This window comes from Vigna unguiculata, chromosome 7, assembly GCF_037176805.1.
Source record: "Vigna unguiculata cultivar grain cowpea cultivar isolate G323 ecotype 2 chromosome 7, ASM3717680v1, whole genome shotgun sequence".
Classification (NCBI taxonomy): Eukaryota; Viridiplantae; Streptophyta; class Magnoliopsida; order Fabales; family Fabaceae; genus Vigna; species Vigna unguiculata.
In genome coordinates this window covers 6,262,519-6,276,057 of record NC_140798.1, presented here as the reverse complement: position 1 = coordinate 6,276,057, position 13,539 = coordinate 6,262,519, and the positions used below count along the sequence as shown (strand labels likewise).

The 13,539-nt window shown below is 28.9% G+C and overlaps 1 protein-coding gene across 1 annotated transcript; it reads right to left on the bottom strand.

The window, feature by feature from the left end:
* Positions 1-2,484: 2,484 nt before the first annotated feature.
* Positions 2,485-4,053, bottom strand: LOC114190106 (golgin family A protein). Its single transcript, XM_028078874.2, has 2 exons — positions 3,318-4,053; positions 2,485-3,136 (listed from the first exon to the last, which is right to left on the bottom strand). The coding sequence occupies exons 1-2, from the start codon at positions 3,754-3,756 to the stop codon at positions 2,895-2,897; spliced, it is 681 nt and encodes a 226-aa protein (XP_027934675.1). The 5' UTR covers positions 3,757-4,053; the 3' UTR covers positions 2,485-2,894.
* Positions 4,054-13,539: the final 9,486 nt, after the last annotated feature.

The window sequence follows — 13,539 nt, the reverse complement described above, 5'->3', positions numbered from 1 at the left end:
CTTTATTTCATGACAGTTCTTTTAATTGTCATGATTAACATTAAAAAAAGAAATCATGATTAGCTTTTCGTTCTTTCAACCCCTTCTCCAAATAACCTTCCACAAAAAGAACCAATATCGATGATGAGAGTGATGAACATTTTTCTACCCAAAATGTCATAGATCACGGATTCAATCTCATTATTTTTCAAAATGTCATATACATCTCGGATTTCATTTCAATATTCTGTTTTCCTTTTTTTAATTTAAGGTGTTCTTAAGAGGGAACTAATGAATAAATTTGAATCTCATAATCACATATTTAAAAGAATAATAAAGTTATTTATAAACTTTAAAGTTTCGATATTTTGCTGAGTGCATGCTTACCTTATTTTATGTGATTAAATTAAGTTAATCTTTATCTTTGAGCTATAAAATAATAAAATATTGTTTAGTGGAAATACTTTTTTGTTGTACTGACGTGTCTCAACCTCAAAATATATAAGTTGCATTAAACATGTTGGTTCTCAAAAAGGAAAGTTCTTGGTATTATAACTTTGATCTATTAGTTTATATGTTTATAAAGTGTGCATTGAAAATGATAAGAAGAAAGACATGGTATAGAAAAGGAAAAGGAAAAAGATATGATGATGGACATAAAATAAAAGAGTCTCGTAACTATAATTTATGACCTGTGACCTTTTTCTTCTTCATATGTTTTCACTTTACCAGTAACTATACGAAGTGCAATTTTGGAAAACATAAAGTATATTAAATGTAATATTTCTTTTTTCATTAGAGATTAAGCTAAAGATGAGTGGATTTAGCCTAATTCACTTTTTGATGGGATAAAAATTTTAGAATTGGATTTGATCCACCATAGATTAGTGAATTATTGGATTAATCTATTTCATTTTTTTTAATTTATTTATATATTTATTATGATACAATCAAAATGAATTGATTATATTATTTTATAGCAATGTTTACCTATATTACCAAATATTACTATAAAAGATAATAATTGAAAATTAAAATGTTATTTTACATAATTTGATAAATAAATAAATTAAACTTTTAAATTATTTAAATATTTTTTAACATTATTATAGTATTTGAAAACTATCAAAGTGTTAACCTACAGAGTTAGAAGTAATAAACAATTGCAATAAAAAGAATTGTTGAAAAAATGAAAAAAAAAATGAAAAAAGTTGTTGGTGATGAGTTGCGATTTAACTTATATTTAATCTAATGCAAACTTGTTTAACTTTCGATTAAGTAAACTAAGTTTAATTTAATTCATATTTAAAAAATTAAATTATATTTCTATTCAATCAAACTCAAATCTGTAATTTATGAGTTGAAATTTATTTAGAAATCTCTAAACAATAATATAGTTAGCTTTTGAAAGAGACTTTTTTTTTTATTGAAAAGAGAATCCAAAGACACCAAATTTGTCCTGATTGGAAAGTATCTGCTATAAGTTGCAACTAAATTACATAATTATTTTTATTATAATTTTACTTTTTTAATATTTTGGTAATTATTTTTCATTATAATATAATCATAGAAAAAAAAAATTTTCAATTTTTTTTCCATTATCATAAGAAAAATGGTAACGCTTGCTTGTATTTTCACACATACATATTTATATATATATATATATATATATATATATATATATATATATATATATATATATATATATTATATATGATAAAAATAGGTAAACTAAAATAATTTACTTAATTACTCGAAGTTTAATATCTTAAATAAAAATTAATTAAAAAATAAATAAATAAAAGTGTACAATAATATGTTGCCAACACTGCTGCCCAGGTACATTAAATATTAAATATAAAATATTTATTCTGTCATCCATGCCTCTAATTACTTAGTGTATACAAAAAGCCAAACCCAAAGTCTATAATACATTTGTCCGTTAGTTTATCAAAAACTGAAAAAGAATGGCTTTTGTAAAGCATAAATAAAGAATATGAAACAACCAATCTTTCTTTAATTTATTAAAAGCTTTTAAGAATTATTTATTTATTCTACTCTTAATTTCGATAATGGTTCCTTTTTTTCCCTCTTTTCGTAATGGAATCCAATAGTCATTAAATATGCCACTGCTTTTTATCAACTATGCTATTCATTTACTTATTTTGTACTAATTACAGTCACATGGTGCTCTTGTCTTTTGATATTTGTTAATCAATATTCATAAATGAATTTAATTTTTTTATGTAAACTTTTAAAATCTACTAATAAATGTTAATTTTAATATTTTTAAATATATTAAAAAAATTTAATATAATAACATCCGAATATTTTAAAAAATCAGCAAAAATAACACTAAACATTCAGAAAAAGAAAATATAGTTGATATGATCTATTTTGAGGGTCAACAGTATCTGATTTTAGGATATGTGTGTGACCAGTCACTGACTTGGTGGCCACCACACTCTTTTGCATTTGCATTGAAGGGAAATATACCAAATTCAATAAGAGGAACAGAAACTTCTATCAGAAACTAACTTCAATAATGCAAACAAAAATAGGTAAATAAATAAATAAATAACCATATTCTCTGTATCTTTCCTTCACTAGTCCTTAGACTCTGCCATATTCAACACCTAAACTAGTCCACAAGAAAAAAAAAAAAAAAAAAAAAAAGTAGCTACTCTTCCTCCTTGTTCTGTTTCCTTCAAGGGTGAAAGAAGATTTTTTTTTTCTTCTGCTTCTTTATTTTTCTGCAGAAAACGAAGGGAAGAAAAAATTGAAAGGAAAATAGGTGCTTTTTGAAAAATATAAACCAACCCACTAACCCAGTATACAATAGTAATACATAACCACATTGTTCAATTTTGGATATGAAAAAACCTAGTTTTTTTGTGTTCACTGTGTTTGCATTTTCATTTTCCCAATTTGCTCCTCAAGAAACTCTCTTTGGTTTGAATTGAACTTTTCTTTCCATTCATAATCCTCAGGCTTTGCCTTAACAAGTCAAACTCCCTCTCCTTTTTGTTCTTCTCTTTCTCCATTGCAAGTAATTGGGATTTTAAAGCCTTCACAGTTTCTTCCTTTTCTTGCAATTCCTTCCTCAGATTCTCCATTTCTATGTCATTTTCCTCTGCTTTCCAATACAAACCATCCCCTGTCACAAATAAGCCAAACCATATCACAACTTCACACACTTGTTTCAAGCTCATTGGTTAGTTATACCAGTAACATGAACATTTCTGAAGAACAAAGTAAAAACTAACCAAAACATTGAACATATTCTGCAAATTGTTCAAAAAGTACTATCAAAAATAAAGAGGGAAAAAGAGAGATACCATCATATGTTCTTTGAATGAGTTCATCAAGCTCATTCTTGATTTCAAGATAAAGTTGCTTCCACTTTTCCACAGCTTCATCTCTTCTTGCTCTCTCCTCCTTCATCTGCTCAACCAAGAGCTTAGTTCCCATCAATTCCCACTCTTTCTCACTGTTCTTCTCCATCAATCCAACCTCCATCTCCCTTATCTTCTCATCTTTCTCTTCTACCAAACTCCTCAACTGCTTCACCTCTTCCCTCAGCCTCTTCCCCTCTTGCTTCCAATCTGCCTCCTTGAAAGTGAACACCATTATGTCTCTCTCATAGCTTCTACTCTCCTTCTCCCTCTCATACATCATCTCCTTGATCTCCTCTTGCAACACCCTAACTTTCTCCTTCAAATTCATCACATATTTCTCAGAAGAACTCCTCCCACTTTTGCTCACTCTTCCACCCATGTTTATGACTATCAGGTGGTTGTCGGTTACGTGTTATGAAGGTATTATAACGATGATTAGATAAGAAGATATGATGATGATGATAATGGTGGAGGATGAATGGTGGTGTAAAAACTTGTACAGGGTAGGCTATAGGCTCCTGAATTTTGATAGAAAACGCACCAAGAATTTTGGCGTATTTTATGAAAACTGAGATAAGGGTCGTTGTTGTACTAACATTTCAATAATGGAAGTGGTGAAATGAGACTCGTGAGTAGCACTTGACAAGTTGTGAGAATTTACATTCCACACATACACACCACATGTTTAGCCTGCATACCAATTATAAATAGGAATTCACCTATTCACATGCAAATATTTCTCCAGAGCGAGCGTGAGGGTAGATTTATGACCCTCAATAATTAAACAACATAATTGGCTAATTCCAATTGGTCACATTCCAACAATTTTTTTTTTTTTATGCATTATATTTTGTTCCTAGAGTGAACAGATCAGAGAGAATCTGTACATGAACCGAGAAATTTAGATTTAATGAGTCTCGAACCATAACTAGATTCATATATAAAAGACATGATGTTACGATACCAAATTCCTAAGATAATGTAGGGTTAAATATGATTTTGTTCCTTTAACTTTAAGTGAAAATTAAAATTAGTTTCTTTTCGAAATTTTTGACCAATTTAGTCTCTTTTTTTAAAAATGCATGGATTTAATCTTTTTAGCCAAATTTTGTTAAGTTTATTTGATGTCTCAAGTACATTTCATGATGATATTTAAGTTGTTTTCATTGTTTAATACATTTTCGCTTCAATGTTAATTCAAATACTATGATGAAATATCCTTTGAATATTAAATAAATTTAACAAAATTTGATTAAAAGGACTCAATTCACGCGTCTTTAAAGTTGGAAGACTAAATTAGTTCAAAATTTCGAAGAAAAACTAATTCTAATTTTGACTGAAAATTGAGAGATCAAAAACATATTTAACCTTTTTTTTTATATATATTATTCATCTTACTCATTTACACCTAAATCGAAACTCTTGTTCATGTACCTGAATTTCTCACACACATATATATTTGAGTTCCTTAAGTGAATATCCTAGAAAGAATAGGTATATGAACTCGGAAATGTAGATCTAATAAATTTCGAGTCATGAGTCGATTTTTATATAAAAGACATTCAAAATCTTAATAATGGATTTTTTTGAGTCTTTCTTTTTATATATCCTTCGTCTCACCCATCTTCACTCAACTATTGAATTCCTCACACATTTGTCTCCTAAATAAGTTCTAAGAAATAGTTAACAATCTGTTTAACAAATTAAAAACCATTTAGAGAGAAAAGACAAAAGAAATGCAAATATTTTGAAGAGGTAAATACTTATTTAAGCGCAAATATCCTTGTGCCGTATTCCTTCCCACATGGCCATGGTACATCTAAACATAACTCTCGTGAAGTTTATTGGAACTTAATGATAGGGGTTATTTTTCTAGATCACAAAATTCAGAGACAAGAAAGCAAGGGAGAAAAAAAATGTGTACTTACTAGATGACAATTTGTGCAAACAAAAAGTCAATGTTGATCAGACTGAAAAAGGCAAAGAAAACTCATGAATGCTTACCTTTTGCAATGGAAAAATTCCCCTCCATAATAATTATGAGCAAGGAATAAAAAAATGTTTTCCACTTTTCCTGAACAATAGAATAAAACTTTGCCCCATAAGCCACATGAGTAACACTTAAACACCCCCACATAGTGATTTACTCCATTGTGACACATAGATGATGAATTCTTAAAAAAAGAAAAATTGGTAGAAAGAAAGAAGCATTGAGTGGTCCATAGCAGATAGCAGATTGGGAGAAGAAAGGTTGTGATGGGAAGCACATTTAGAGAGTGTGACAACAATATTCTGAAACTCAGACTCAGCCATGTTGGAGAAGCATCCTATTTTTTTTTGCAGACATTAATGATTGTGTTTTGGTTCCAAAGAAACAAAATTTGAATGTGTGAAATAGGACAGGCTGCATGCAGGTACAAAAAATCATTAATAATGGTATGTGGATGCCACCTTTGGATTCCCTGCATGAAAAGGACTTGTAGCATTCCTGTGATTATGGGGTTGCAGTGTAGGTTTTCCCTGCAAGCTCAATCACTCACCATCATTCAATTCATCTCTGTTTTTCTTCATCTTCTTTCCTATGCTATTTAAATCTTACTGTCCTTTCTACATCTCAGTAGATATATATATTTGTACCAAATGACTGTGCCAAAACTCCTTAAATTTTGCAAACCAAAGTGTTCAAAGTTATGAAGTAGGTATGTTAAGTGTGTTGTTTACGGTCATATTTATGGTTTCGACTTGTTAGGAATACAAAAATAAACACACATAAACTTTCACTATTTTAGGTTAAAAATAGTATAATCTCTCTAATAAATTTCAACATCGGTATCGGAGTCAAATTCATCTTTTAAAGAAAAATTTTATGGATTATATCTTATTGTGCAACATGTGTGCCAACTTTTGTTTTTATATTAATAAAAAACAATAAAATTACTATTATTATAATATAATTATAAAAACTAGGGTAAAAATGGGCGTAATAGCAAGTCGGTATACAATTTTTTTAATATATATAATATTAGGTGATGATATTGTAATATCATTAAATTAATATATAAAATAAATTTATATTTATTAAAAATAAAGTAGAATAAAAAATAATTGTTAGAATAATTTATAGAAAACATGTAAAAGTAATTGTTAGTCTTTAAAAAAATAAATAAATAATTATATTCTAAAGGATAAATTAGAAATAAATAAATGTGGGTAAAAAAAATCTATTATATATATATATATATATATATATATATATATATATATATATATATATATATATATATATATATATATATATATATATATATATATATATATATATACTAACTAGTGAAGACACATGTATTATGCATATATGTGTTAATTATTTATAGAATTAAATATATTTTTAGTTGACTTTCAGGTAAAATTAAGAATTAGTCACTCTTTAAAATTTTGATTTAATTTAGTCCACAAATGTTAGAAATACATAAATTTAATCTTTTTAATAAAGTGTGTGTGTGTGTTTATTTAAGTTTTATATACAATGAGTTGAGAAGATATTAAGATATTATGATTGTGTTATAATATGAAATTTGCTTGGAAAGGGAAATAATTTATTTTAGTAATGTTAAAACATAAGAAGCTAAAGCTATATTTCATAAGAATTATTTATAAAATTCAAGATAGGACACCCTCATATGATTTGAGAAAACTTTATGTTTCGAAACTTTGAAATAAATTATCTTGATAGTTAAAATCAATCTTAAGAGTTTTGAATAAGTGATTTTCAATAGATGTTCTCGATAAATAGCTATGATATAAGAAAATAAAAGAAGTTATAAATAAAATAATTCAAAAAGTAGTTACTTGAAAATTGCAAAAGACAATGAACTTGTTATGCATGAATAATTGATAGAACAAACTTATTTCATTTAAAAACTAATAGTAATTTTTAGAACTGTAATATGAATTACGGTTGCAAATGTTTTAGATTTAGTATTTTAGCTGTCACCAATATTTGTTATTGATGCTATCTCTTGTCACCATTTCATTTTTGTTAATGTTTTTTTTTTCGTTCGTACGTATTGCTATAAAAACCAGTCATAATGAATCAAAAGTCAGAGAAGTGTTGGGAAAATTTATGGAATCCGTGTAATTTTATTTTTCTGAAATGGGTAGATTTTGAAAAAGTTATGGATATGGGTCAAAAGTGATTGGAATTTGGAACCATGACTTTACATACAATCCTTACTTCAATGATTTTAGACTTTTTTTTCTTACCCTAATTGTATTTGTATTTACAAGAACAAGTTTACGATTTTTTTAATCGAAGATGTATTTGTACTTGCTAGTTGGCCTTTATTTTTTATTTTTTAATTAAAGTTGTATTTACAAATAGGATTTTACTTTTTTTAATTGAAGGTGCATTTTTAAATATGGCTTTATTTTTTTCCTTTCTTATTGCAGTTGTGTTGAAGAGTATATGGCTCCACTTTTTTTTTTTTTAACTGAAGAAGCTGTGATAGTAAGCATAATTTTAGTTAAAGAAATTAAACAATTTATTTATTCGAGCATGATTTTTTTATTATAAAGTTAAAGTGTGAGAAAAGAGAAGTGAAGAAGTAAAAGAACTTTTGACAATGACTACAATTTGTCAGAATATTGTATTGAAAATGATTTTTCTATTGTAATTGATTGTTCTTTTATATAATTACATTATATAGTTTTTATTATAAACATAAAAAATGATAAAATGAATTTATTATTTGTAATTTTAATTAAAAGTTAAATTGTTCACATTAGTATAAATATAATATTATATTTTTAAGTTGAAATATGTATACAACTTCATAAGTAATTATCTATAAATAATTCATACAGTATTATCATAAATTGAAAGAGCTAAAATGGATAGTACTAGTCAAGAATTAATTTTCATTGATAATTCATTAATAGTATTTTCAGCTAACTAAATAAAAACATTTTAATATTGGCAAGTTACTATAACATTTCATTTCTATAGCTTTAAACTAAAAATAGAGAACATTTCATCATATTCAAAATCAATAAGTTCTATATAAAAATTAACAAAAATTAAAGTTTTATGAGACCTTTTACTCCTCTAATTGATGGCTTATTATTTTTTAAAAGTGTCTATAAACCTGCAATTTCATCTATTCTCACTGAATAGGTGATCATCGTAAAAGAAGGAGACGACAATACAAGAAAACACAAAGCAGATAAAAGAATAAGTTAGAGTAGGAAAGAATTAACCTAACATCAACAAATCATAATATATATATATATATATATATATATATATATATATATATATATATATATATACATATTCACACGCACACAAACTAAATATGACTAAAATACAAAGAATGAATATGCACACAAAACAGATGATTCTAAACTCAATTATTTAAATATATGCCATTGACATAAAATTCACGGGAGGAGGCGTGCATTTGCAATAGTATTTATGCTTTGTAGAACCCTAAACAAAGTAGTTATCATCCTACTACTCACAAGGTTAATCCCTTTAGTGTCTAAGACCCAAATAAGTTCAAAGACTAGGATCTCTTGCGACTTTCACCACATAACTCATTCTACTTTATTTGAATGTGAATGATTATTAGAATTTAGGATAACTCCATACTAACATCTCCTATGTCAAGACATACATTAATCTTATCACCACAAAGAATTTTTCCTTGAAAATCCCTAAACACCACCATCATACATATCCACAACCATACTATCAGCTCAATTAATAATAACGAACATTGTAAACATACCTCAACTTCATAACATGAAACAACTAAAAAAGAAAACAAAGCTAACATACAAATTGGCGCTTAGCTCCACACCTCTCACAAAAAGGTGGCGCTCAATGCCCTTTCTTCTCGCAAAAAGGCAACACTAAACGACACTTTTTGGCGCTCAACATCTTTGAGCTAAAATGCTCCAGATATGTAATGCAAAGATGGCGCTCAGTGCCATAACATTCGCAAACCATGGTGCTCAACAGCTTATAACTAAAATGCTTCCAGACCTGCACAATGAGACTGGCGCTCAGAGCGCTAGTTAGCCACCGATCAGTGTTGTATCAACTATTAGCTGATGAAAATTTGTGATTTGGAGAAAATGGGACATGTTCAATTGATCAATTTGGTACTCCCCTATTAGTGCCTTGGTCAAAAACAATTTTAAAATATTAAGCCCGTACCAATTAGCTAAATTGCTCAGAATCTAATTCCCTCAATCAACACAAAATCAACTAAAACACTCAAGCTTAAAACAATCATCCAAACCACACAAATCAAATCAGATTCATCATAACTAACCAAATCTACATTCTCAAAGGCAATAACATGCAAACATTAAATTGATAAACTCACACACATAGATAAGCACTAGCTTTCCTTACTTGTTAAAATTGTTCAACAAACTTAGAGACATTAAAACACCTTTAGCTCCACAGGATATTCTATCTATACCTAGGAACAACACAAAAATGACCAAGACATACCATTATGATCATTGATAATTGAAAAGACGTCTGTAAATGGACGAAGACTCACATGCAACAAAAAATAGAAATAAAACTAGAACAAAAAAAAAAATGATTAAAACTCAACTTATATAAACAAAAAAATGGGTCGATCTAAATTAAAGAATTTGTCACAAGAATCGATCATACAATCTCATTTATAACTATTTAATTTATATTAAAACCTTTTATTATTAAAATTATCGAGTATCAGTATTTTTAAATTCTATCATATAATTTCTAAAATGACATTTTCTGAATCTTTACTGTTACCATGAGAATTTAAAATGACATTTTCTGAATCTTTACTGTTACCATAAGAATTTCAACATATTCCAATAAAAGATTTCTAAAATGAAAATTCTTCTTCACTTGTATGTTTTAATTCTCATCACTGTGTATTTCTTGTAAAAACTGAACGAGTCAGAACTTAAAAGTTTGTAAAATTAAATATCTACAGAATTTCATACTTATATGTGATCTCAAAATTCAAATTATCTCATAAAATTGTTTCTTGACAATTTGATAAAACTTAATCTCATAAATTCCGCTAAGTTTTTTATTTTTTTTTTATTTTTTATCTTTCAGCTCAAATTATTAAAAACATTTCGTACTCATTATGTTAATATCAAATTTTATACGTTAATATTCAATTCAAGAATGTTCACATTTCTTGGTAAATTTATTTAAACTATTTAATTTGTTTACATAGTTTAAAATTTATATTTTACATTGCTGACATGTGTTTTATAATATAGATATATTTATAAGTTTATTGTATATTGAAAACAATTTTAATATGTTTTATTTTTCAGTTTTTAAATTATTTTTTTAATAATAATAAATTGGATTTACTATACATAATTATTTTCAGTAGTATTACTTTTGTCGGAATTCATTTGTATGATCCTACATTCAACATTCTCAAGGTTTCAAAATTAATATAATCCTAAGTTATTTTCTACGAGTTTTTTTTAAAGTTAAGATTAGAAACCACAATTAAGTCAGAACATATTAAATTTCCTCTAATGACATATACTGAATCCTTTTCTTCTTTTTCGTACGTTTCATTTTTACTGTGTTCTAAACAAAACCCCAAAACTAATTTTTACAAAACATTGGAAATGAAGATCGAATATACATGTGTAATTTCACAATTGACCTAGATTATATATTATATCGCAAAAGTGCAGAAAAAACTTAAATACGTTAATTTAAAAACAACATTGAAAATACAAGGGTTAAATATGTTTTGGTCCTCAAATTTAAATAAAATTTAAAATTAGTTACTCTTTAACATTTTTGACCAATTTAATCCTTTATTTTTAGAAATGCATGAATTTATTTCTTTTAACCAAATTTTGTTAAGTTTATTTATCATTTCAATCATGATAGTATTTTAATTGTTTACACTATTTGACATATTTTCGCTTCAATGTTAACTCAAATATTATCATAAAACGCGTTTAAAATATCAAATAAACTTAACCAAATTTGATTATGTTCCAGTCCTAATATTTTAGAGTTGCCCCAAAAATCTAATGGGCCTAAGGGCTGGCTCATAGGGTGTACAAGGACCCTAAGGCAGTCAAATCCCTCTCACTTCTATCATTCTTGCAAAATAGTGCTTGCTTACTCCTCTTTTTCTCTCCACTGAGGTTCTCAGAGGTTCTGCTAGAGTTTAGTCCTTAGTCTGGTTCAAGCTACCTTAACCCCTACTCTACTTCACGTAAGTTAACTCTCAGCTCATACTAGTTCCTCTATAATCTTATTTTTCGTATTTCTGACAAAGGTTCATTGTGGTAACCTCACTCTCTTTCTGTACCGCTATTCCAGTTCATAAATCTGCTCCTAAAGCTGTTGGGTTCATTGACTTAGAGGTCACAATCTGTTATTAGCCCTTTCTAGGTAAGGGAAGCTAGGGTTTCGAGTTTGGATGTGTTTTGCTTGCTTTTCAGTTCTGTTTCGTACTTATGGTGTGTGTATGATGCTTAACCTGATATGAATGTATATTCCACATTGGTTTGGGTGAATCTGTGTACTGACATGCATGAACAGTAGAGGAGATCTGATAATCTCGCCTAAGCGAGTGGAGCTCGCCTAAGCGAGAGTATCAGAAAACCCCTCCCAGGTGTTGCGCGAGCTGTCGCTCAGGCGACGAGCTCCTGTTTTGAGCGAGAGCCCATCTCGCTCAGGCGGTGAGGTCTCGCCTAAGCGAGAGAGCGCGACAACACCACTGTTCCACTTTTCAAGTTCTCGCCTAGGCGAAGAGAGCTCGCCTAAGCGAGGGAAACCTCTTGCCTGAGGGAGACTCGTCCGCCTGAACGAGAACTGGGCGAGAAGGTGCATTTGTTCTGTTTCTTTCTCTGTTTTTGGGGGTTTGCTATATGTTTGGATTGATTACTCTTTAAGAGCATGAATTGAGTGAAAATGCATGAGTAACATGAATTAAGGTCTGTGATGGATAAGTTTAAGATGATATTAACATATGAAATGTATGGAAAGGATTGGTTATAAAAGTAGCATGGAATTGGCATGAGAAATGATCCTATATTGATTGGTGAAATAATTCCATGAGCCTCTAAGTGAGACCTCATGGTGGTGCCTCAATTTGTTGGGACGTAATTTTATGACCCCTGTTAGTGGGAGTTCATGGTAGTGCCCCATTTATATAATTTAGTAAGGATTCAAGGTAAATCCTAACACTCTAAAAAGTCAGTTAGTCTCACATAGAGCGTGCTGACTCGAGTGGTGAGAGTAGTAGAGGCCTGAAACCCATTAGGGGCTAACCTTGTGTGTGGGGATGAAACACTGGTAACATTTAGCTCGATAGAGCAGGAAAGACCACCACAAGTGCAAGCATCCGCTGAATCCGACTAATTATATGTATCCGGCAGCCTTAATCCTTAAGCCCTTGCTTGCTCCTTCAGCCTTGGAGCACCACTTAATTGATGATAATGCCACCACCTTGCAACTAAGAGATGGGTAAAGTCATTATGTGAAGAGAGAGGGCTACTCTACTACGGAGTCTCTCACCCAAGAGTGGCATTAGTTACCCCAAAGGAAGTTGCTGAAGTCCCTACTTCTGTTCTTAGGTAAACAAAAAGCCTACATAGCAGTTCCAATGCTACGCCTTGAACCACTCGACCATCTCTCCTATATAATGATGCTTAGAAACCGGTTGAATGTTGAATAGTGAATCAATCTTATTTTTCATAAATGCATAAAACCTATTCAAACTATAAAAATACAAAGTAAAATTAAAAAAAAAAAAACTCCTACAAGATAAACAAATTTGATTGATGAGTTCATTTTTATGTTATTTCACACTGTATTATACAATTTCGATGAAAGTTTCACTGCTTAGTCTCTCTAGACTGGATTTCCAACTTTCTTTTAAGGCCACAACTCATGTATTATATCGTTAAGGAGTAGTGTCTATACTCCAGTCATTTGTTTTCAATATTATTTTGTGTGACATTTCCTTTAATTAGCATTATTAATTAAATGGAGTGTTACAGATTAAAATAATATAAAAGATTAAATTAATCAAAAATTTTAAAAAGAAACTAATTTTAAATTTCAGTTAAACTTGAAGGACCAAAAACATATTTAATC

Excerpts from the sequence above, each read along its gene's own strand:
- LOC114190106 (XM_028078874.2), bottom strand. The coding sequence starts at position 3,756 with ATGGGTGGAAGAGTGAGCAAAAGTGGGAGGAGTTCTTCTGAGAAATAT. Across the intron at positions 3,137-3,317 it reads CATTCAAAGAACATATGATG|GGGATGGTTTGTATTGGAAA; the intron begins GTATCTCTCTTT and ends TATTTGTGACAG.